This window comes from Stenella coeruleoalba (genome assembly GCF_951394435.1).
Source record: "Stenella coeruleoalba genome assembly, chromosome: 3".
Taxonomy (NCBI): Eukaryota; Metazoa; Chordata; class Mammalia; order Artiodactyla; family Delphinidae; genus Stenella; species Stenella coeruleoalba.
In genome coordinates this window covers 154,407,382-154,433,899 of record NC_137148.1, presented here as the reverse complement: position 1 = coordinate 154,433,899, position 26,518 = coordinate 154,407,382, and the positions used below count along the sequence as shown (strand labels likewise).

At 37.9% G+C, this 26,518-nt stretch overlaps 1 protein-coding gene across 10 annotated transcripts in view; it reads right to left on the bottom strand.

Annotated features, from left to right (window-relative positions):
* Nucleotides 1-26,518, bottom strand: part of NSD1 (nuclear receptor binding SET domain protein 1) — a 136,592-nt gene that overhangs the window by 25,440 nt on the left and 84,634 nt on the right. For all 10 annotated transcript variants that reach the window (XM_079916869.1, XM_079916870.1, XM_079916875.1 and 7 more), the window contains 7 exons: nucleotides 23,493-23,568; nucleotides 20,888-21,006; nucleotides 19,805-19,948; nucleotides 17,032-17,155; nucleotides 10,462-10,662; nucleotides 8,161-8,340; nucleotides 427-583 (listed from right to left, as the gene is read on the bottom strand). In XM_079916869.1, coding sequence (XP_079772995.1) covers nucleotides 427-583; nucleotides 8,161-8,340; nucleotides 10,462-10,662; nucleotides 17,032-17,155; nucleotides 19,805-19,948; nucleotides 20,888-21,006; nucleotides 23,493-23,568 — 1,001 coding nt within the window. The remainder of the gene's footprint in view (nucleotides 1-426; nucleotides 584-8,160; nucleotides 8,341-10,461; nucleotides 10,663-17,031; nucleotides 17,156-19,804; nucleotides 19,949-20,887; nucleotides 21,007-23,492; nucleotides 23,569-26,518) is intronic.

Below are 26,518 nucleotides of genomic sequence, written 5' to 3'. Positions count from 1 at the left end.
TTCCATATCCAATAAAAATAATTTTAAAAAGAAAAAGCAAGAAACAAAACTGGGTACAAAGAACGATAAGGCTAATTAATTATGTTGAAGGTGCATGTATTGGTGTGTCTGCAAGTAAATATGCCAAAATGTTAGCGATGTCTCTTCCTTGTTTGTGAGATTATGGGTTTGTTTTAATTTATAAAGTTCCTACAGAGGATATATATTATTCCTATAATTGCAAAGCATAAAACAAAGTCTTTTTCTTCTATAATGGATATTCCTATAATTGCAAAACATAAAGCAAAGTTTTTTTCTTCTATAATGGAAAATTAATGGGGGAGGGGGTGAACCTTGTTTAATCAGACCATTTTTTAAAAAAAGTTAAGCACAAGAAACAGAGGCTGGTAAAAGAACTAAGTGCCAGTCTCCTTCATGCTTACTTACCTGTATCGTCCAACTTTTACCCAGACAATTTCCCTGTAATGTGGCTTTTTGCCTGCCTTACAGTCATTGCAATACCAGTTTCCTTCAGGGATATCAATGTTCAGGCATTCACGATGAAAAGCAGCAGGGCAAGAATCACAGCACAGAAGGCTGCCTCCTGTGGGAATCAAAAAATCTGGCACTAGCATCACAAGGCTGCATATAACGACCCAGCTGAAACAGCTCTTGCTCAGCTCCTAACCAATTATTTATCTCCCAGCCAAGGGCTTAGTAATTTAATTATTCAGAAAGACTTTTCTGCAAGAGTATTCCTTCTCCAATGTACTTGAACCACACCCCCGGGGGTCTGTCAGATTTTACCCTTATTGGCAAAATTAGGTTAGGGCAATGAGGGCAGAAGTAAACCTCTAAAAGTCATATATGTACACACACACACACCCCACACACACTTCTTCCTCTTCATTAAGAGACAACACACTATAAAGAGAATATCAATGATACACAATGCCAGAGTATAAAGAGCACAAGCTTTAACTGATGTCAGACTGGAGCTCTAAGATCATATGACTTTGGGGAATTCTCTTTCTTTGCTGAGTTTTAATTTCTTCAGTGGTAAGGTATTTTCTACAATGAACAATAAATAATCACACCTGTTTGAGAACTAAATAAGTTAAATAAATTGCCTAGTAGTGTCTGACACGTAAGTAGTCTCCACAAGGCCAGTTTCTTCCCTCTTTTTAAATTACATTTTAATCTTTTTTGTTTGGCACTCTCACAACACCTAAAGGCCCTCTGCAGAATAACATTTATAAATGCATAAACATAATACACAAAAGAACATAGATTATATTAAAATGATCAGAATGTTAGAACGAGAGATTAGAGTTATATATGTTTCCTTGTAATGCACAAATAAGAAGACGTAGCAGTAGTAATGACTGGAAACAAGACTTCAAGATATGTACAACAAAATTCACTGGTGACAAAAATCACAGGTACTAATGTTCTTTGTAGCCTAAACTTCAGTTAGGTATAAGATCTACCCTCTCCATCCAAGTTTTCGGATACCAGATTAATTACATATATTGCAGTGATGATGAATTTCCACTTCTTAAAAGATTTTTACCCAAAGTGCCTCACTTTACATATCTGAATCTGAAATCCTCATGGTTGCAGATAATAAAGAATTTCAGGTAAAGAGGTTTCACATTTAAGGAATACAATAAATGCCTTATTTATCTTATGCCAGAAATGAGCATGCTTCAAACATGCTAGACTCAAGCACGTAATTCCAAGTTTCATCCTGAAGAGACAGTGAGGGATAAAGTCATAAGCAAGGTATATACTCATGTCTATCTTCTTGGTTTCACTGTGCTTCTCTTTCCTCATAAAAATCTATGAAAAACTTAATTTTCATCCTTAAACGATTTCTACCGTGCCTTTTCTTTTTCTCAATAATCGAGAGCAGGCTCTTAAAACAAGCTTTGCGGTGTTTGTTTTGTTGGGGACAGGGATGTGCTTTTGAGACCCAACTCCTGCTTCAACTAGAGAAGCTCTCCTTTTACCTGTGTTGTACGCTGGAGATTGTACACCTCAGATTCAGAGTGAGGTTTCATTTGGGAAGAAGGTCTGTTGCTACAAGTTCCAAGAACTTGTTTACTCAATACATATAGCCTGTACTCTATGCTTTCAAAGTCATATTTTGCTATTCTTGTGCATTTTGTGGATGAGGTAAACAATCTTTGCATGGGACACAGAGTGACACACAGTCACATAAGTGACTGCCCCAGTAATGGGATACCTTCTACAACATTCCTCTCGATGCTTAGTTATCTGCTGAGTTCAAAATTTGATTAATAACAATTTGCCAACTACATGGCCTTGGTAGAAAAATCTTCCTTTTACTAAGCTGACATTCATGACAACTAAAACTATGTCATGTACAATAAGGCATTTGAATTAGGCCTTCAAAGAAGGCATGAAAAGAAATCTGGACAGAAGAATAACCAGTGAAGAACAGTCAATGGTGGCAAGCACAACAATTTTGCAGGGAAGGACATAATGGGATGAGCTAAGGGAGAATATGAAGAAAGAAATTGACAGGATTAGTCTGGGTGATGAGTGGGAGGCAGGCAGGAGGGTCTGTCTGGTAGGAGTAAAGGAAACATATAGGAGAAAGACAGGAAGACGAAAAGAGGGAAAACCACATGAACCATCATAAGAAACCAAAAGATGAAAAGGTGATATTTGGTAGAAGACAGTAAGAGAAAATAGAGTTTAAACATATTGTTGAATTCTAAGAAATGATTATTTCCAATTTAGTGATTTACCATACTATTACCATAACACTCTGATAACCACCTTCGGTTTTCTCCTATACATGAACAAACAAAATGTCCCAAGACTCTACTCTTTCCTTGTCTTCTAACAGCAAGATAATCCTAGATAGTGGGATCAACAGTTCTTAGGCTTTTTGGCCTCACGAACACTTTATAGTTTTGAAAAATAAGGAGATTCCCAGAGAGCTTTTGGTTTTTTTTGTTTTGTTTTGCGGTACGCGGGCCTCTCACTGCCGTGGCCTCTCCCGCTGCAGAGCACAGGCTCCGGACGCGCAGGCTCAGCGGCCACGGCTCACGGGCCCAGCCGCTCCGCGGCACGTGGGATCCTCCCGGACCGGGGCACGAACCCTTGTCCCCTGCATCGGCAGGCGGACTCTCAATCACTGTGCCACCAGGTAAGCCCCGAGCTTTTGTGTTTATGGGCTAAAAATACTGATTAATTCATTTAAAAGTAACAATAAATCTATTATGTTAACATAAATCACATTTTTATGAATAACTATATTTTCCAAAATGAACATTTTTAATAAGCTCAGTGTTCTACATTTTATTTTATTTTTGTTCTTCTTTTAAATTGAAGTGTAGTTGATTTAGAGTATTTCAGGTATACAGCAAAGTGATTCACTTATACATACACACACACACACATGTATTCTTTTTCAGATTCTTTTCCATTACAGGTTATTACAAAATACTGAATATAGTTCCCTGTGATATACAGTAGGAGCCTGTTGTTTATCTATTTCATATATGTGTACGTGTTAATCCAAAATTCCCAATTTATCCCTTCCCTCCCTTTTCCCTTTGGTAACCATAAGATTGTTTTCTATGTCTGTGAGTCTATTTCTGTTTTGTAAATAGGCTCATTTGTATCATTTTTTTAGACTCTCCATATTAGTGATATCATATGATATTTGTCTTTCTCTGACTGACTGACTTCACTTAGTATGATAATCTATCTCTAGGTCTATCCATGTTGCTGCAAATGGCATTATTCATTCTTTTTTATGGCTGAGTAATATTCCACTGTGTGTGTGCGCGCGCACACGCATGTGTATGTGTGTGTGTGTGTGTGTGTGTATATATATATATATACACACACACCACATCTTCCTTCTCCATTCATCTGTCGATGGACACTTAAGTTGCTCCCATATCTTGGCTATTGTAAATGGTGCTATGAACACTGGGGTGCATGTATCTTTTTGAATTAGAATTTTCATCTTTTTTAGACATGTGCCCAAGAGTGGGATTGCTGGATCATATGGTAACTTTATTTTTAGTTGTTTTTTTTTTTTTGCGGTACACAGGTCTCTCACTGCTGTGGCCTCTGCCGTTGTGGAGCACAGGCCCTGGATGCACAGGCTCGGCGGCCATGGCTCACGGGCCCAGCCGCTCCACGGCATGTGGGATCCTCCCGGACCGGGGCACGAACCCACTTCCCCAGCATCGGCAGGCAGACTCTCAACCACTCTGCCACCAGGGAAGCCCTATTTTTAGTTTTTTTAAGGAACCTCCATACTGTTCTCCATAGTGGCTGCACCAATTTACATTCTACCAACAGTGTAGGAGGGTTCCCTTTTCTCCACACCCTCTCTTCAGCACTTGTTATTTGCAGACTTTTTGATGATGGCCATTCTGACCAGTGTCAGTGACGATCATATTTTTTTGCAGATATTTTTACTTAAATCTGTTGTAAAATGTTGTCTGGTTGATGTATATGAAGAAAATCTGGTCTCTCACAGATAAACAGGTGGAAAATGGCGTATTTTAATAACCTGTTCAATAACTACATATTCTTTGATACTATACACTAAAACTTCACAGGGTAAACCTTAGTTGCAGTGTCTAATCTGAAACTGTATCAATATACTATTGATATGTTACTAATAGCTACTAATGTAACTATTACATTAAAATTCTTTTATCTGTCTTGCACTTTGAATGGATCTTTTACATACGCATGGTTTTTAACATCATGCATTGTTCATGTGGAAAATATTGGTTTGCTGAGTCTGGTAATCTTCCAAATGTTGATCTATTTCGTTATGTAATACTAAAATGTCACATTTATTAATATCCCCATGATTTCATCAGTAAATACTAGGAAGCAGTTAAGCTCAGGGTGGGTAGATGACAGTTTTCCAAAATTCTAATTTTCACTTAAGAACTCAAATTTTATCATTGGCAACAATTTGCCAGTTGTTTTTCCTTGAATTGACAGGCTCCTTTTTATCCATTTTCAAGAAATGTCTGACAAATATCCAAGTATGAAGAGCCATAGTTTTTTAGTAATTTTTAAAAGTAATTTATTTTTATTGGAGTATAGTTGATTTACATTTTTAGTAATGTTTAAGACTAAAAATGGTGTTCCATGAACAAGGCAGCCAGTTCAGACTGCAACTCAATTGCATGAGTGCTTTAACTTAAGATAACCACCAGTATGCAACAGAACTGCTTTATGTATACTTCCCATTTTATCACACCGAATATTAAAACAATGTTCACATGACAGTTGAGATTTAATACATTTTACTTACTTTTTAAAATCGAGGACATAGTTATGTGAAATGTCCAAGTTTTTACTGCAAGTGTGTGGTGACACAGAATTCAATGACTGCTATTACTTGTGCAGTTTAGAGCCATCACCCTGATTTGCACTAAGGTGCTAGCAGTTTTACTCACTATTGGCTTTGCACCATCTGTGCAAATGTCAACAAAGAAAAAAGGCAAGTAACATCTTGGTATTATTATGAAAAGAATTATGATCTCATGGAGGCTCCTGAAAGGGTCTCTGGATCTTCTCCACTTCCCAAAGATCAAGATCTGAGAGCCACTGCTGCAGCTACTAAGTTTTCTTGGGGACTAAGTTTTCATTATGAGTATCCATTATTATGCCACAAGTTAGGACTGCCAACACAAAGGAACCTCTACTCTGAAAACATTTCATTCCACTATGGAATGAAAAACAGTCTAATGCTGAAACTGTTTCATCTCCCCATCTTCACAAAACATGTAAAATTTTTAGAGCCTACATTTCAGCCTCCCAGACATCTATTTTCATTCTAAGAGCAGAATTATAGAATGTTGTATCTAAATGCTATTAAATATCAAAATTGTCTTTAACTTTCTTCTAAACAAAAGACAGGTGGTATAATGATAAACAGGCAGCAGTGTTCACCACAGTTTTATAAGGAACAGATATTATAAAAGCAAAGAGGAATGTATGATACAGGAGAATCACAAAGCTAACATATCTAAAACCAAAAACAGCATAGTACTTTGTGCACTAAAACATCCCTAACTATATCAAAATTCCACCCACATGATTGCACTTAATACTCTATTTTATTTATTCTATATTAGAACTAGTTTGAGGATTACAACTATGTCCTGATGCAAACTCTAGTCATGTTACATAAATCTTAAGAGCAACAACAGCAACAACAAAAAAGTCCCTATTGACCATTTTCAATCATATAAAGGAGTCATAAAACTTCTTTTATGGCTTTAGCACTATTTAGTATATCCCAATTTCTCAAAAGGGATGCTAATTCAATTACACATGTTGACTCTTTTAAAATTAGTCCTTCAGAATGTTCATAACCAGCCAAATTTTTGTGAAATTGTATCACCAATAAGTAGATCTTAAAAAACAGAAAAATCAAGGAAATTGTTTCCCCCAAATTACTAATCAACAAAATTTAGTCAATTTGAAAAGGAAATGAAAAAACTGTATAAGAGAACTGGTGCCACCCTCAACACTAGAAAACAGGGGAGCAATGTCCACAAAAGTTTTGGAAAAAGAACAAGCAGTCTAAGATCTTATAGTAACCCAATGTGTGCTTCTAGAACAGAGGCAAATGAAGAACCGTCTCAAGCAGAGAAATGTAGGACCTGTGGGTGTTTCTCAGAAGTTCAGCCAACCAAGAGAAAAATTTAAATAAGGAATTCAGAACTACAAGCACCCCAGTAAATAGACTGGTGGAGTACTAAATCCTCCACTTAACAAAATAGCAAAAATCAGGCTGTGAGGAATGGAAAGGAAAGAAAATGTTTAAGAAGGATAATATTGACGTTGCTCTAAATTAGGAGAAGTATGTTTTAAGTAGGGGTTGGAGAGGGGGGAGATACAGATAAAGATATAAAATTTATTTGTCCTCCACTGAAGACCTTGTAGGAACTATTATCCCTTACAGTGAGAAAATATTTAACAGAAGTTCATAAATTCTTTTACTTTCACCTTGTTTATTCCCTTTAAACTAATATAAAATTGATTTTAGAAAAACCACACACAATTACCTGATAACAGCATCTTCTAGGCTTGTCCCTATCCAGATATCTACCCCTTCTATCTGCTTATATGCACATATGTCTGGAGTATTATCACTTAATATTAAGCAATGGTTTTTTCTGATGTAGGACTTGGGGTTATCTAAGGTTTTTAAAATTTCTTTCTTATTTTATTTTTTTACCTCCAGTTTATTTTTTTTTTTTTTGTGGTACGCAGGCCTCTCACTGTTGTGGCCTCTCCCGTTGCGGAGCACAGGCTCCGGACGCACAGGCTCAGCGGCCATGGCTCACAGGCCCAGCCACTCCGCGGCATGTGGGATCTTCCTGGACCGGGGCACGAACCCGTGTCCCCTCCATCAGCAGGCGGACTCTCAACCACTGCGCCACCAGGGAAGCCCTACCTCCAGTTTATTTTTTTACTTTTTTCCCCAGCTTTATTGAGATATCATTAACATATAATATTGTGTAGACTTAAAGTGTACAATATATATGTACTTGATATGTGCATATACCGTGAAGTGATCACCACAATAAGATTAGGTAACATATTCAACAACTCACATAGTTAAAATTTTAAGGGGTGTGTGTGTGCGTGTGTGTGTGTGTGTGTGAGACAGAGAGAGAGGGAGAGGGAAGGAGGGAGGGAGGGAGGGAGAGAGAGAGAGAGAGAGAGAGAGAGAGAGAGAACTTAGAAGATCTACTCTCACAGCAACTTTCAAATATACAATACAGTATTGTTAACTATAGTCACCATGCTGTGTATTACATCCCCCAAATTTATTCATCTTATAACTGGAAGTTTGTACCTTCTGACCACATTCCCCCATTTTCTAAAAACAATTTTGTTTCCTTTCTCTTTTCTTTAAGTTGCTTCAATTGTTTATCATTTTGTTAAAATTAAGTCATTATTCAAAATAACAAAAATAAAACCCTCTCTATTGGGGAACAAAACCACTGTACTGTTATGTTATCAATAATTAAGGACATCACTTCCCAGTATTTCTTCTAATGGCAATGTGAAGAAAACTATACTTTTGTTTCAATTAAAATACTGCATTCATCTCTTTTTAGACTATTCATACATCAGGAAGTCATGTCTTACCTTCTGAGCATACAAAACACCAGCTAACATTAACATGCTCATGATTTCGGCAGCCACGTCTGGGGGTAAAGTGATTGGGGCAGATGATGCTATTGGATGCAAGGATCTTTGACCCAGCAGCCAGGCAAAAATCATTGGCATGGTATGCCACTGGGCAGCGGACACAGCGCATCAGTCGACCTAAAAATAAGAAAAAAACCAGGGAGAGACAAAAGAAAAAGGGATTAAACATAAAAACGATGTGAGTTATTCAAGTTTATTTGCTAGCACTGGGAAAATGCCACAAACAAATGGAAGCACTACTAGATCAAGAGACCTTAAACACCCAATTCCCTAAGAAAAGCTCAGATGGGAACTATATGATAAATGGCCTTAAGGAGTCCAATCTCACAACAGTAAGTGAGTCTACCTCAACAAGAATAAGCCCTACTCAAACCACTGTCCTGACTGGAAAACAGAATCAGCTGCAGACGAAACGGTGGGGGTTGGTGTGTGTGTACAATCAGATTAAAAGACCAGATGGGAGAAACACTAATGCTTGCTTTCCTTGGCTGGTACTCTGTGATTCTTAAAGCCTTTTAGGTGAATGAATGAACCTCTCTACCTCCACCCCCCCATGAGATATATCCTCTAACATACTTTACAAACTAAAAACCACTACCCAAACCACCCCAATGCTACCTACAATAGCAGCTGAAAAGGAGAAGGTAGCTGATGGTTAAGCTGCAATTTTGATCAAGCATGTTACTGTACTTAGGACTGACAAGATCTATAGTGCCAGGAAATCATCTTACAGAAGATATCGCCAGTCTGATTAAAAGAAAAGTCAACACTGCCACATTTTTCCTGCCAAATCCCCTTTGGGAGAAGTGGGCTCTTTGGGCCTACAAGCATTTAATAGTAGAGATACAATAGTTGGCTTTCAGAGAAATCAGTAAGAGACCCACTAGTACTGAGCAGAAAGAAATGATTGGGGCTTCCCTAGTGGCACAGTGGTTAAGAATCCGCCTGCCAATGCAGGGGACACGAGGTCAAGCCTTGGTCTGGGAAGACCCCTCTTGCCGCAGAGCAACTAAGCCTGTGAGCCACAACTACTGAGCCTGCTCTCTAGAGCCCACGTGCCACAACTACTGAGCCTGCGTGCCACAACTACTGAAGCCTGCATGCGCCTAGAGCCTTTGCTCCACAGTAAGAGAAGTCACCGCAATGAGAAGCGCCCTTGCACCACAATGAAGAGCAGCGCCCGCTCGCCACAATTAGAGAAAGCCCACACGCAGCAACAAAGACCCAACGCAGAAATAGATAGATAGAATCCGCCTGCCAATGCAGGGGACACGGGTTCAAACCCTGGTCCGGGAAGATCCCACATGCTGCGGAGCAACTAAGCCCCTGCACACAACTACTGAGCCTGCACTCGAGAGCCCGTGAGCCACAACTACTTAGCCCACGCGCCTACACCCCATGCTCCACAAGAGAAGCCACTGCAATGAGAAGCCTGCGCACCGCAAGGAAGAGTAGCCCCCGCTCGCAGCAACTAGAGAAAGCCTGCACGCAGCAACAAAGACCCAATGCATCCAGGGGGAAAAAAAAAATCAATAAATTTATTTTAAAAAAAAAAGAAAGAAATGATTGTTTTCCCACTGGGAATGGATTTAGAAACTTGAGTTTATCTGCACCCACATAATAGTTTTGGAAACCTCAGCTCTCAAGCTAACCATGAAGCAGGAAAAAATTTTCTGGATAGGAATTTCCATTTAAAAAAATAAAACAAATCAGCACAAAACAAAAACCTCAATTCTGCCCTATATGCATGTCTGAATGATATCACATCTGATAACCATACATATAAGGGCCCACAGAAGAAGAATACACTTTATTCTGATGAAGGAAGACATCCAGCAGAGGAAAGTCCCTGGTGGTCCAGTGGTTAGGATGCTGTACTTTCACTGCAGAGGGCGCGGGTTCAATCCCTGTTTGGAGAACTAAGATCACACAAGCCACATGGCGCAGCGCAGAACAGAACAAAACGAAACAAGATGTCCAGCAGAACACCTTTTCAAACTAAATGTCACATGAATTCCAAATATTTAAAACTACCACATAATGCCGGGGGTTCCATAAAGCACATGTAAAAATGTGGTGATTGCTAAATTTGTCCATTACTCTCTTATCTCTCACATAAAATGCTGGTACTCTGACAAAAGCTAGAGGCTATGAAGAGATATGCCAGATAGCATCTGAAACATCCATTGCCAATGAGACTGAGGTTCTATAATTAGATTGGTCTACACAAACCCATACCTTTAGATGCAGAAACACTGGCTGGATTAGCAGCATGGCAGGTTATACATATGTGGAGGGAACACCGGAAGCCCTTGTTCTGCAAGACAGTGGGTGGATATTTCTGGACACACTCTTCATGGTAAAACTTTCCACATAAGGGCAGAAGGCACCTTTTAACATCTTCCCCACTCTGCTTGCATACAAAACAGGTATGTATTCCTAGGAAACAGGAAGAAACAAATTAATACTAACTCAAGAATTCACTCAATGCTAAACCATTAGATGAAAAGTTAGTGAGTACACAATTCTGCACCAAATTCCAACATGGGGTGGGGGTGGAGGGTGCCCACACCACAAAGCAATTCTCTGATACCATCTGGTATCCTACAATTCAACTCAATTCTGACACCATCTACTTGGAGATAATATCAGATCCCACAGATTAAGTAAGGGTTCAGTCCTACAAGACTGCCTCCCACCCCAACCCTTACCAGTTCTAAGTCAAGGCTGTCATCTGTACTTCTGACCAACTGGCTATAAATCAGAGGTTGGGTTCAATTAACTTGCAAGAGTGGGTCACAGAACTCAGAGAAACACTTTACTTACTAGATCATCAGTTTACTAAAAAATGATGTAGTTCAGGAACAGCTAGTTAAAAGAAATGCATAGAGTAAGGTATGGGGAAAGGGCTCAGAGCTTCCAGGGCCTCTCCAAGCATGCCACTCTCCCCTAATCTCCATGTGTTCACCAACCCAGAAGCTCTCCAAACCCCATCCTTTTGGGTTTTAATGGAGGCCACATTACATAGGCACGACTGATTAAATCACTGGCAATTGAGGACTAATCCAACCTCCAGCACTCTCCCCTCCAAAAAGGTCAGGGGGAGATGGAATCCTCTAATCACATGGTTGGTTCTCCTGGCAACCAGCTCCCATCCTTAGCTAGTTCCAAAAGTCATCTCTCATTAACATAAAAAAAGATACATCTTTATAGCCCTCATCACTTAGGAAATTTCAAGGGTTTCAGGAGCTCTGTGCCAGAAACTGGACAAAGACCAAATATGTATTTATTAAAAATCACAATATCATAGTGAAGAACATTATAATAGACTGATCAGGATGACAACACAAACCTACTGAACAATCTTAATACCACTATTAAGGGGGAAAATTTAATACATGTTTGCTGATGTGATGCTATAGGAAGTACACATCCCCCACAAAGGATTCTTGCCAAAGGAAAATTGATTTGACCTGATCCAGCCTCTAGATCTAACTACAAGTTTCCATAAAATACGGAGGACAGAGGAGCAAGTAAAAGGGACACCTCAAGGATGCAATCAGCCAAATTTAGAATGTAGAAAACTTGGCAGACAAATGACCATTGTCTCAAGAAATAAAGAACATTAAAAAATTGGGTGAGGGGTCCCTCAAATATGTGCAGTTATTGGGATCCAGCAATGAGGTTTGTCATGTAGGGGTGACAAGTAAGGTTTGATTTAGCACAGGCCCAGTAGGGAAACCACATTTGGATACTGAGCACTTAAAATGGCACTAGTCTAAATTGAGATGTGTAGTCAGTGTCAATACACGTTGGAGTTTGAAGACCTAGCACATAAAAAAGAATGTAAAAAATTTCAGTCATTTTCACATTAATTATATGCTGACATATTTTGAATATATTGGGTTAAATAAAACATATTTTTGTTGTAAAAAACAAAAATAATTGGGTGAGGGGAATAGTACTGTTGTAGATTAAGAGAAGTTTAAGAGATGAATTTTTTAATTAAAAAATACAATACAGGGACATTATTTGGATCTTGATTCAAAACACTATAAAACAATATATTTTGAGACAAAGTGGGAAAATTTGAAAGTGGGACTGGGTAGTTGATGACACATAGGAGTCATTGTATACAATGGATATATATTTTTAAAATGTTAAAAAAAATATGCTAGTTACATATATTTTGAACTATATGAGTAAAATGAGGCAAGAAGTTGATAACTACTGAAGCTAAGTGATGAATATGTTGAGATTCTTTATACTGTTCTCTCTACTTCTGTATATGTCTGAGGATTTCTGTAATAAAAAGTTTAAGAGAAAAAAAAAATTCTACCTCTCGCTGGGAAGCAAAACAATGTAAGGGAAAGAGCCCAGGCTTGAGGGACAGACAGACCTGAACACAAATCCTGCCTTTGGCAGCTGCTGGAAATAGGAACACAGTAAAATAATACACCTCATCTTTATAAACAGTGAGATCACCAACTAATAATAATTTTAGAAAAAAATTTTAAATAAGTATTTGAAAAGAAGCAATCTACTGCCTGATACTGAATAACTGGCAGCCAATACTTAACTGGAGTAGCCTAAATTATGGTGTGGTCATCCTACTATAGGAAAACAGGGTGACCCAGAAGAAATAGTAAATGACTCCTTTATTCTTACTCTATACACCTTTACTAAAACTAGGGTAAAATTTTCTACCCTCAAAAATAATAACCTCTCTTTACCTCACATAACATATAAAACTTAATTCAATATAGATCACAGACCTAAATGTGAAACTAAAATTAAAAAATTTTCAGCAGAAAACAAAATCTTTGTGACATTGGGTTAAGCAAGATTTCTTAACCAAAGTCCATTAAAAAAATTTGATAAACTAGACTTCTTCAAAATTAAAAACTTTTGCTCTTCAAAGGATACCATTGAGAAAATTAGAAAACAAGCCACAGATTGGAAGAATAATTTGGAAAGTATATATCTGATAAAGGACTTGTAGCCAGAATACATATAAAGAACTCTTAAAACTCAACAGTAAGAGAACAACCCAGGACTTCCCTGGTGGTGCAGTGGTTAAGAAGGCGCCTGCCACTGCAGGGGACACGGGTTCGAGTGCTGGTCCGGGAAGATCCCACATGCCACGGAGCAACTAAGCCCATGCACCAAAACTACTGAGCCTACACTCTAGAGCCCGCGAGTCACAACTACTGAAGCCCGCGCGCCTAGAGCTTGCGCTCCGCAACAAGAGAAAACACCACAATGAGAAGCCCGCACACTGCAATGAAGACTGAGTAGCCCCCGCTCGTCAACTAGAGAAAGCCCACGCACAGCAACGAAGACCCAACACAGCCGTAAATAAATAAATTTATAGGGAGAAAAAAACCCCAAATTAAAAAAAAATTTTGAACACTCTTCCTCAAAGAAGACAGAAAAATAAGCACATAAAAAGATGTGCAACATCATTCATCATTAGTGAAATACACATTAAAACCACAATAAAATACCACTACACATCTGTCAGAATGGCTAAAATTAAAAAGACTGACAATACCAAATGTTGATGAAGATGTGGCAGAATTAAAACTCTCACAGACTACCGATGGGAATATAAAATGGTACAAACACTTTGGATGTTCCTTGAAAAGTTAAGCCTACCATATGCAGCCATTCTGCTGTTAGATATTTACACAACAGAAAAGAAAGTGTATCCATACAAAGGATACACAGTGCTTTATTTATAATAGCCAAACCTGAGAACTATCCAAATGTACATCAATAGATGAGTGGATAAACAAACTCTTATATCCATACAATGGAATACCACTTGGCAATAAAAAGAATGAATTCTCAATACCTGCAACAATGTTGTTTAATCTCAAAGTAACTAGGCTGAGTGATGGTTTCAAAGGTGTATGTACACAAACACACACCAAAACGTCACAGTGTACACTTTGTGTAGTTTACTGTACATCAATTACACCTCAATAAAGCTGTTTTAAGAAAGAAAATGAATTACTGATACACACATCAACACAGATGAGTCTCAAAAACATGCTGAGCCAGACACAAACTCTAAAAAAAAGGCAAATCTAATGTGCTCTGAACAGAAAGCAGGTCACTGTTTAACCTGAAATTGGTGATGGGGGTGAAGGGGTGAGGTGCAAAAAAGACTGACTGGGTCTGATCACAAAGGAACTTTCTGGTGTGGGTGTATACATTTTATCGAAACCTATCAAAACATACATTAAAAGGGGTACATTTATAGTAGGCAAATTACTCTTCAATTAAGTTGATTTTTTAAAAAAGTAGTTCTGCCTTAGATTAGCCTGGTTCAGAGAATATCACATCATAATAAAGATGAGACTAGCAAAACTGGATCACTGGTACAAAAGGCAGGAAGATCTCTCTAAATGGTTATCATCAAAAAATCCACAAACAATAAATACTGGAGAGGGTGTGGAGAGAAGGGAACCCTCCTACACTGTTGGTGGGAATGTAAATTGGTACAGCCAGTATGGAGAACAGTACGAAGGTTCCTTAAAAACTAAAACTAGAACCACCATATCATCCTGCAATCCCACTCCTGGGCATTTGTCTGGAGAAAACATGGTCTGAAAGTATACATGCACCCCAATCTTCACTGCAGCACTAGCAGTGATAGCCAAGACATGGAAGCATCCTAAATGTCCATCAACAGAAGAATGGATAAAGAAGATGTGGTACATATATACAATGGAATATTACTCAGCCATTAAAAAGAATGAAATAATGCCATTTGCAGCAACATGGATGGACCTAGAAATTGTCATACTGAGTGAAGTAAGTCAGAGAAAGACAAATATCATATGATATCGCTTATATGCGGAATCTAAAAAAAATGATACAAATGAACTTATTTACAAAACAGAAACAGACTTAGAGAAGGAACTTATGGTTACCAGGAGGGAAGAGTTGCGGGGAGGGATAGTTAGGGAGCTTGGGATTGACACTGTACTCACTGCTATATTTAAAATTTGAAAAAGAATAGATATATGTATAACTGAATCACTTTGCTGTACAACTGATATAACACAACATTGTTAATCAACTATACTCAAATATAAAATAAGAAGTTAAAAAAATTTAAAAAAAAAAGAAGAAGAAGATCTTTCTAAGAAAATTAGGGCAATAGAGATATGCACGTATCTAAAATTTGTTTCTAAATTTTAATTACAGGGCCGGGACACCATATGGCACATAATGATCAAAAGCCCAACGTGTGTAGAAGGCAAAATAACCCCACAACTATCTTGTCTTCCAGCTTTTGTACCTACACTGCTGAAAGTGGTAGCAGAAAGATGAAATAACTCAATCTGACATGGCCATCTATTTACAGACACAAGTTAATTTCACCTCTTATTTCCCACAGGGGCTAGTCTAAGCCTACACTCTTCCCTTCAGGTTATAAACAATTTTTTTCCACCATTCTCACCAAGCCAAGGAAAAACCTCAGTGTTCATCTCCCTCACAATTACATGGTACATTCCCTTTTAATCTTTTTATCTCTTCAAGATTATCCTCTCCTGTCCCTGTGACTGTACTCCAATTATTCCCCCTCCTGTTACGGAAATTTATTTCCCTACACAATTCTTAACCTTCATCCTACTCAAGATGTTCTTCCTCCTGACCCTCTAATATCCTCCCTTCAGCTACTGCTCCCTTTTCCACTGAAGTCAAGCTTCTGTAAGAAATAGTGTATACTGCTACCCATTCATCTTTCAGTTTGGATTAGTAAGGCACTCTCTCACTGCCAAATACAATAGATCCCCTTTTCACTCTAGAACCTCCTTGGTCTGTTTGCCCCATCTGCCTCTGCTGATGACACCCCATCCCCATGGCTTCACAGACATTCCTTCTTGAGTAGCTCCTCCTCACCCTCCAGTAGCCCCTTTTAAGTGGATATCCCCCAGTAGTGTCATTAGCCCTCTTCTCACTCTACAGACGCTTTCTCTTTGGGCAGCATCATGCTATGGTTTTTAATGACTTACGAGCATAAAATCTTTACTGTCAACCCTAATTTCTTTACTACTTTCATACTGTAACATCCATTCATAATGCTGAAAAAAGAGCAATCTCCTTGAGAGAGCACAGCTGTGAGGTGCTTTACAGGCTGGTCTCATCTGACCATTCCTAGTTTCTGACCCAATCCGTATATTGTAACTCTCACAAAATAGCTCTCTTCTTTTTGCTAAGCAGTTTTACTGATGTATAATATACACAGAAAAGTGCACACATTATAAGTTCACAAATAATCATGAAGTGAACATATTTCTTGATCACCACTCAGATCAAGAAACATAAAATATCATCAGTAACCCAGAAGTCCTCCTCGTCACTACCTATGCCTCACCTCTTCCCTAAAATATCTTAAAATATCTTAAACTCCAAACATACTGACCTATATGCTTCCTGTTCCCCAAATATTTCATACTTACTTTATTAGACCTTCTATCCTTCCCCTCCACACACCAATTTCTATTTCTCTCTTAAAACCAAACTCAGATATCTTCCTCTGTAGCACTGGTGCATCTTCATTCACACAGCACTTTAACATTCACAACAACACGTTTTGCACTGTATTATACTATACATTCATTATTCACTTGAGTTTTTTTGAAGGCAAAGACCACAGAGCACCTATCTCTATGTCTGTAGGAATTAGCCCAGTATTGCCACAAAAAAAAGTGTCTCCAATAAATGATTTTTTCCTAAAAAACTTGAAACTCAAACCTTCCTTGGAAGAAGACCTTTCTCTAACTACTTTACCTGTGCGACATTCATTGCAGATAAATTTTCCTCTGGGCATTTCAGTTAATCCAAGGCACTCCAGGTGGAAAGCCCCACAGCACTGAGCCTCACATAATAGCAGCTCACCCAGTTTCTCACAGTTCTGTTAAGAGAAAGAAAACAGATCTGTCTATAGAAAAAGATTTTTAAAAATCCCAAGCAGAAGGTCTTCATTAAAGCAAAAGTTAAGAAGCAGCTTTGCCAGAAACAAAAAATCCCACCATTCATTCAGCTAGTATTTAATGATTACCTCCTCTATGCCAGGTACCACAGGTCCCTGGCTCCCATCATTCTTATACTCTAAGGATACAAAGATATAAGTAAACAATTAAACAAACAAAAGATATCAGAAGATGTAAGTATTTGGGTAGAGCCCTCAAACAACAACTTTGGATTGGGTGATTAGGAATGACTTCTTAGACTGGGCTCTGAATGACAAGTCAGCCACATGATCTGAAGAAGGGACCAAGAAGGCAGAAAGTACAGAAAGCCCACAGACAGGAAAAATCATGGCATTCCTATGAATCACAATGAAAGCCAGTGTCACTGGACAAAAGTGAACAAAAGTTAGAAGTGGTAGAAATGAAGTAAGAAAAAGGCAAGCAAGGGCCTGACTGTGTGGCCTTACAGATTACGGTACAGAGTTTCAGATTTTATTCTAATTGCAAAGGTGTGCCATTATAATGAGCGCTGTACCAAGGGAAGGCTGAAATCAGGTATTCATCTAAAAACAGATCCCTATGACTGCTACATGAAAAATTTCAAGAGTAAAAAGGTGAGAGGAAAAGCAGAGATAATCAAACAGGTTACTGCAATGGTTCAAGCAAGAGATACTGGCCAGCTGGGACTTGGGTCGTAACAGTCCAGAAGGGCCCTGATTAAGATTTGAACAATCCCTGAGATACACCTAGAACCATATTAAAATCAGAGAGATCACCTTTCTGAGACAATCTCACTAAAACAGGGTGTCGATGATACAGCCTTAGGAAATAAAGATCGGGATCTGTTGCTTTTGAAAACGTTGTATGGTTTATGAAGATTCTGCACATTCCCAACATTTGTTACTTTTCACCCCTCTAATATCCTGACTTGTTTCCCCATAGTGATTAGCAGAAAAATGATAAAAATGAAAAAACTCTTATACTTATTCTGTAAGACAAGAAAGGGGGAAAGATGGCCAGGCAAGTCTAATATCCTCAAGAACCCAAAGAAACAGAACAGGTCTTGGCCACTTAACATCAAAGCTTAAATAAGCAAACGAGTAGGAGAGCTTTGGGAATAAAAGGCCAGAGGCAGCCAGGGATTAAGAGGGGACCCCAAGGGATTCTGAGCTAGTCTTTCATGTTTGGCTCTCCCATGATCTACTATTCATGACCAAAAATTGACAAATGCCATAAATGTTACATGTTTTGTTTTGTATATTCAGACTGCCAGCAACATCAGCTTTCCTGCACGATAAACAAATTCGCCTTCATCACTTAAACAGGAAAACTTCAATTACAGTATGTACTGAGGAATAAATTTTTCAAATTAACCAAATGTTACAGACTAACCCTTTAATTGGGATGAGCATGTAATTCATCCTTCAAACTAGGATACTTGAGCATGAAAGGAGGTGCTATTAATAAATTATACAAGCACAACAGATTTAAACAAAGACTGATCCAAACAAACCAGGACCATGGGTTACAATACCTTCTTATATGACAATCTTTGTGGGCTTAACAGTCTCTGAGGAGTAACACTGTTTGGGAGCAGGTCTGAATATAATCAACCTTCGTTATATAGCAGTGAAATGAACAGACAAAGAAACTGAGTTGAAATTATACTGACCATAATAATATTCTAGGCCTGGGGAAATTTTATTTTTTAGCAGTTTCAATTAGAAAAAAAAAAAACACTAATATTTTCAACTTTTTATATGCCAGTTTTTAAGTATTTACAAGGTTAAATCAAGACCATGAAAAGAGAATATAACCAATGCATCCATTTAACTGACTCTACTCCCAAGTAAGATAAAGGCATTTGACATTAAAGTGGAGGCACATTTCACAGAGAAGCAAGACAACACAGTGGTTAAGACTCAAAACCCAGATTGCCTGGGTTTGAATACTGGCTTCACTGAGTGACTACAAGCAAGCTATTTAACCTCCCTGTACCTCAATTTTCTTATCTATAAAACAAGGATAATAATGATCCTCTATCTTATGAGATTGTTATGATAACTAAATCATGTAATATTTACAAAGTGAATGGAAAAACACTTGACACAGTAAAAAAACACTGTATAAATGTTTATTAAATAAATAGAAAAATACAGGTGGTAGGTTCTCTAAAGTCAGTACTTTAAAGCAGAAAAAAAACCAAAAACAACAACAAAAACAAAACACACACACACACACACACACAAACCCAACAATCTATGTGAAAATTCTCCTTGAAAAATTCCTTAGAAACCCAAACATTCTCACACCATGAGAGATGCAGGAAAATTATCTTTGGCTGAGCAACCACAGATTCACCCCTTCCATCTCAGACCTACTTCAGGGCATCTACCCAGGGGCAACACTAAATATTTCTCTTCTTTTTTTGTGGGAAGAGAGAAGAGTTAAATCCTTAAAGTAAGTGATTCCACTGGAATCATCCAAGAGAATTTTTACTCTAACCATGACTAGGTCATCAAGAGACTGGAGAGGACTTCTCTTAAAAGATAAGCATGCAATTCAAATGCAAGTGGGCAAACATTCTCTACCTGACAAACATTCTCCTTGAGTGCAGCTCCTCCTCCTCGTTCACCCTGCAGTTTTTTAGATACAGGCATTCCGTGGTCATTTTCTACACCCTCCTCAATGGTTTCCTTGGGGCTTGCAGCTGTCCTGTGTGTCATCAGTTCTCCCTTGCAGAGAAAAAATAACGCCCCACATCTATATTATTGATGTCTCCTCCATCTGACCCCCTCCCTCTGGGCTGCTATTTGTCTAGCCATTAAGCACTTACAGATGTTCAGCCAATCACGTGGGCGGACTGCATGCAATGTTAGTTCTAACCCTGCTGTGATTGGGCGGGTAGTGGGCGCCTCATGCCCTGCCACTAACTGCTCTGAGGCTGTTCCACTGGAACTTTTTGAGCTGTTCCATTTTAAGGTTTCACTAAGGGAGAGAAAACATTCTTAAGTTTATTTGATTACTTATTTGTCCTTCCAAGATCAGTGTTTCCTAAATAATGCCCCCCTTGGGCATTCTATTCAAATTGTCCTGGAAAGAAACACTCTGCATCAAAATATGTGATGCTGACCTGACTTGTTCTAATTCTCTTTTAACCTGAGTTGGAAAGCTAGGGGTAGCATCAATGGCTGCACTGATGCTCTTCAAGAAAATGGCTTTAAACCTCTGTTTCCTAAAAGTCGCTGTTTACAAACATTACTCTAAAATTAAGCAGTTGGTGGTCTCAATAAATAAGCAAATGAGTTTTTCCCCTAACTGCAGTCTCAACTTTTAAAGGGCAATACCAAGTTCATCTGGATTATATAGTTACTTGATATTGTGCTCTCTGGTTTTAGAACAAGTTTACTTCATGATGAAACAGTTATGTATTTCATCTGACACCTAGAGCATGGGGTGTGATCTTTTAAAAAGGTCACACCTACAGCTGCCATAGTGCTTTGACTTATTTCTACTAGAATCAGATTCATCTTTTTCTCCAGGATTCCTTATCACTACTAGCTGTTTCAACAGAATACTATTTTTAGGTAAACTCAAAGGGAAAAGGGATGTGGCCTCTACTGTGAAAAGCAGCTTCGCTTTGGAAGGTCAAAAGATGAAGAACTGCATAATACCTCGGAGCTTGGAGTTTCTTTTGATGAGTTGTCATTTTTCACTTTTTTACAATGCACCTTGGCTGTAGCATGTCTCTGTCGTTTTCGCTTCCTTGGTTTATCAAACAGCTTGGTGGTGCCTAGGACAGGAAAACAGGTGTTACCTGCTGGCTGATTACATGCATGTCCAAGAACTCCTATCCTCAACTAAAGGGACCTCACAGAATTATGGAATGTTAGAGTAAACACCAACCTTAATTTTAATTCTCCAACTTTGTAGATGAGGAAAACAAGGGCAGAGGAAAAAAAAAAAGACTTACCCATTAGTATATAACTAGTTGGGGAAATGGCTACATATATAAAAATTCTGCCTCATATGGATTAAATAGTAAACATACAGGTTATTAAAGCAATTTCATTTTATATGATTGAAATGAAAGACTTTCTAGTTCCACAAAGGACTTTAATATCCTACAGATGGAGAGGAAATGCATTTAGTAGTCAGGAAAAGATACTAAAACCTGGCCTCCAAGATTAAAGACAATAAATTATATCACTCTATGATTTAAGGATTAAGACAAAAACATGAAATACATAAGATCTGACTTATACGAGGAGAGAAAAATACCTCCCTCCTCCAACCAATACATTTTTGGCCAAAAGGATATTCATGCAGGGACTTCCCTGGTGGGGCAGTGTTTTAAGAATCTGTCTGCAAATGCAGGGGACATGGGCTTGAGCCCTGGTCCGGGAAGATCCCACATGCCGCGGAGCAACTAAGCCCGTGCGCCACAACTACTAAGCCTGTGCTGTAGAGCCCATGAGCCACAACTACTGAGCCTGTGAGCCACAACTACTGAGCCCGTGTGCCACAACTACTGAACCCATGCACCTAGAGCCCATGCTCCGCAACAAGAGAAGCCACCGCGATGAGAAGCCTGCGCACCACAAGGAAGAACAGCCCCCGCTTACCACAACTAGAGAAAGCCCGCGCGCAGCAACGAAGACCCAACACAGCCAAAAATAAATAAACAAATAAACGGGGTTTTTTTAATTAAAAAAAAAGGATATTCATGCAGCGGTACTATAACCCTGAATATGAATGCCTAATCTTGACATATTTAGAAAATGGAATTTAGTCTCTCACTCATTTTTTATTATACGTATTTCAACTCTTTGTTATAGAAACATTAAGAGGAATCTTTAAAGAGATATTCTGTAAAATGTTCCAGGATATTTAAGCTAGGTATCAAATACTTTGGAAGACTGCTTTAGGGCTCTCTTCTTGATCTGCCTGATCGAGATGGAGAAGCTCTGCTATCAAAGCTGCTGACAGCCTAAGACTAAAAGGGAAGAGTTAATATGATGGCAGAATAAAGCTTCAAAATTCTCACAAGTTGAAACATTTAGATGAAATTTACAGAGGATAAAGTGCAGGTTGTAGGTTTTACAGAAAACTAAAGTACAAATGTATAGGGAAAGAGCTGATATTATTTTGAAAGCAGTTTTTTTTTTTTTTTAAATCAAGCAAACAAGTTGACCAACCTATATTATAATTGCATACAGGGTTAAAATAAGTTAACATATCGTTTAATTTACTTGCTAAAAAACTTAATAATCACAGATCACATTCAAAGAAGTGTACATTTAAGACCACATAAAATATAATCTCCCCTAATATCCTTTGCTGATAGATCATATCTGATGCAGCGTGCTCAAATCTAAGCTAATATTTCAGGAATGACACCAATCAATAAATGGCATAGGCAGACAAAATGATCAAAGGGATAGAAAGAATTGGTATGGAGAAACACAGGGTGGATAATGAGACAGTAGTGTGGCAATAAATTTGGTCATGTCTGGATATAGTTCCCCAACCCTTCCAACCTCTTTCATCTTCGTGCTTATTCTACAAGACAGGGATAATATGAGTAATATCCTAATTCGTTGTAATGCTTTAGATTCATCAGAGGTAACAGTCCTTACACAAAGAAACTGGTAGAGTAGATACTTAAACTATGATTATTTTATCTGTTATTGAATGAAGGGCTGCCCATTCCTGCTGTGGGCAGAAATAAGATGACCAAGCAGAGGTTCCAGGAAACAGATTCCAATTTAATCTAGAAGATTCCCAAGGCCTTTGAAAGCAGCCATAATAGACTAGGCTCAAATGTAAGCTCTCTTTTTCAAGCATATGTTCATTGACCAAAGGTCACAGGTGTGATATAAGAAAGTAAGACTATGAAAGACTTGTTTAAGACGATTTGCAATTTCCCCCTCAACTCAAATTCTGTTATTTTCTGTCCTATAGGAATCAAAGCCAAGAAAGTAATGATGCAGTATGGAGAATTATCTAATAAGAAAATTAAGGAGCTGATTTTTCTTTATTGTTCCCAACATTTCCTTAACACTAATTCTAATTCCATTTAACTAACTTCAGTATAAAGTTGGAAATGAATCAATACAATTTTCTAGTGTCATATGCAGTTTTAGGAAGCATATATTGGGCAAACAAGTCTTAGAACTTGCAACCTTACTAGTCCTGCTTAGTAACTTTTCTCGTTAACTGACAGGGTACTTCACACTTATTTTTGCAATACAGTTCTTAAATCTCAAAAACACTCACCTCCACCAAACTCTTTAGAACGAGATGCAGCACATGATTCAGTAATGTCATTCTCCAAGTGACCAGCTTCATAACACTACAAATAAGTAAAATGCATCATGTTTTACAAAGGAGTAGAAAACAAACCCTTTATACTATGTGCCAAAAGCTGAACTGTCTATTGCCAAAGATACAGAATCTTGGCTGTTTTTAACAATTAAAGGAACAATATAATAGTAAAGGGTTGAACAGAAACTTTGTGGGGAAAAGCATGAGATTTGGGTTTTTTTCATGCTCTAAAACTCAAAACCACCAACCACATACTCCAGTGGGGGGACTACGGACAACGACTGGCTTACTCAGAGACTCCCAATATATAAAGCAGATATAGAACACTGCTCTGATTAAAGTGGGAGAGAAAGAGAAAAAGTATGTGCTTATAGACCCACCAGCTCAATTCTGTTCCACACCACGGTGTATTTAAAATCTTCCTTCTTAATGTTATACTTACAGCCACTGGATTTTACACAGACTTATTTACTTGATGAATTCTAAATATTAAAAAGCTCTGAATCATGGAAAGTCTTTCTAATTTAAGTTGCTGCAGATTAATATAAATTAAAGCAACACTGAAACTAAAAACAAAACACTTAACATTGGGGATTCCCTGGTGGTCCAGCGGTTGGGACTCCACGCTTTCACTGCCAAGGGCCCCTGGTCAGGGAACTAACTAGGATTCCACATGCCACGTGGCATGGCCAAAAACAAAAACAAAAAAACAACAAGAAAAACCTTAAACGTCAAGAGTAACTCACTACACATTTTATTCCCCTACTACTAATGCTTGTATGAATTAGTTCTATTCCAAGAAAATGTCTTCTCCTACAAGAATAATATTCTTCATCATGACTGTAAAACAAAATTTAGCGGTCACAAAAAATATAATGGATGCTATTCTTGCTATGAAGTTCCCAAGTCTGAGGTTAAAACAAGATAAAATGCAGCTGTGAATTTCTGAACACTTATTATATACATTAATAAATCATAAGAATGTTCCTCATGTTCAGTGTAGATCAGAGTCTTATGAAGTCAAATAAAATGAAGGAGCAAATGTTAGGTACCTAGTTAAATGGAACAAAACACTAGTAGACAAACCCACAAAATAGACTGCATAATTTAAAGAAAACTACCATCTACATTACTTAGATAAGCAATTTATACTTCACTGTTTAACATTCACCCAAAAGCTGTGATGCAAAAACAATCAGAATGTTCCCAAAACTACAGAGAGTGATACAGAAAAAATTTTCATTTCTGATGTCAACAATTTTATAAGTTAAAATAGAAATAACAGCATGCACACGCACGCACGCACACACACCCCCCACACTACACTACATGAATAAAATTCCATCTGCTCTGCTTAGAATAAAAAAAGGGACCTCCCTGGTGGTCCAGTGATTAAGACTCTGTGCTTTTATTAAGATCCCGTGTGCCGCGAGGCACGGCTGAAAAATAATGATAATAATAATAATAAAATATATTTTTAAAAAAACCCACAGAACTCTGTAAGCGCCTTGGAGGACATGTCAAAGATGCCAGTAACTTACTTTATGCATAATCTGGTAGGATATGCATTAAGTCTGTGCACTCTTTTTTTTTTTTTTAACATCTTTATTGGGGTATAATTGCTTTACAATGGTGTGTTAGTTTCTGCTTTATAACAAAGGTCTGTGCACTGTTAAGTTACCACTACCTCAACAGACAATCCCTCTTTCTCTAACCCACTGATTGATCCATCCAAAGACAAGGTGTGGCCTGCCTGGTAACCCATGGTGTAGTCCCAAGATGGAGCTGAATCATGGTTTCAACCTGATGGCAAAATATACCTCACAGTAAGCAGGACCTTAACTGTGAAGCTGACTAGGTCAGATAGCAGAACTCACTTCTAAAACAGAAAAGAGGTCACTTTTCTCCAGGGTCCAGGTCTAGCCATCACCAATAACTCTGGTTTTCTCTTGTTCTAGCACCAAATATGATGCCTATCTCCCTACCAAGAAAGGCTGAAATTCAACAGTGACAGTTATTAATTATATCTAATGCTTAAAGAGACCAAAAATATGAGAGACAGAGAACTGGATGGCTAACAGAGATTTTTAACTAATGGTGCTAAAACAATTGGACATCCACTTCAAAACTCCATCTCAAAAAATGAAGAACTGTATATAAATCAAAACCATAAAACTCCTAAAACAAAACACAGAAAGTATATCTCTGTGTTGATGTGGTAGGCAAAGATTTCTTGAAATAGACACAAAATATAAATAAAAGAAAAAACAAACTTTTAAAAATTCTTTCTCATGAAAGACTAAGGAAATGAATACGCAAGCATCAGACTGGGAAAAAATATTTAAAGCACATATATCTGACAAAAGACTTGTATCCCAAATAAAAAGGCACTCCTAAAAAAGCAACCATAAAAACAATGAAGAGCCCAATCAAAAATATAAGTGTGCTTGAACAGTCGTTTGATAAGATATAGGAATGGCCAGTAAGCACATACTAAGGGGCTCAAAATCAATAATCATTAGGAAATACAAATTAAAAACATGATTAGATATCATTTCATGTCCACTAGAATGGCTAAACTTAAAATGACTGACAATCCAAATGCTATTAAAGATGTGGAGCAACTGAACTCTGATATACCACTGGCGGGAACGTGAAGTTGTACAACCACTTTGGAGAAGTGTTTGGCAATTTCTTTAAAAGGGATATATTCATGAGCCAGCAATCCCACCCCTAAGTATTTACACCACCAAGAAAAATGAAAATATATGTACACAAACAGACTCAGAATATTCATACCAGCCTTATGATTAATAGCCCTCAAATGAAAAAATGCAAATGTGCATCAACAGGAGAAAGGACAAGCAAATTGTACTTGAACTACTACTGAAATAGCATCCTTGTGGATGTATCTCAAATACATGTGTTGAATAAAAGAAGCCAGTTAACAAAAACAAAACAACATATACGACATTCAC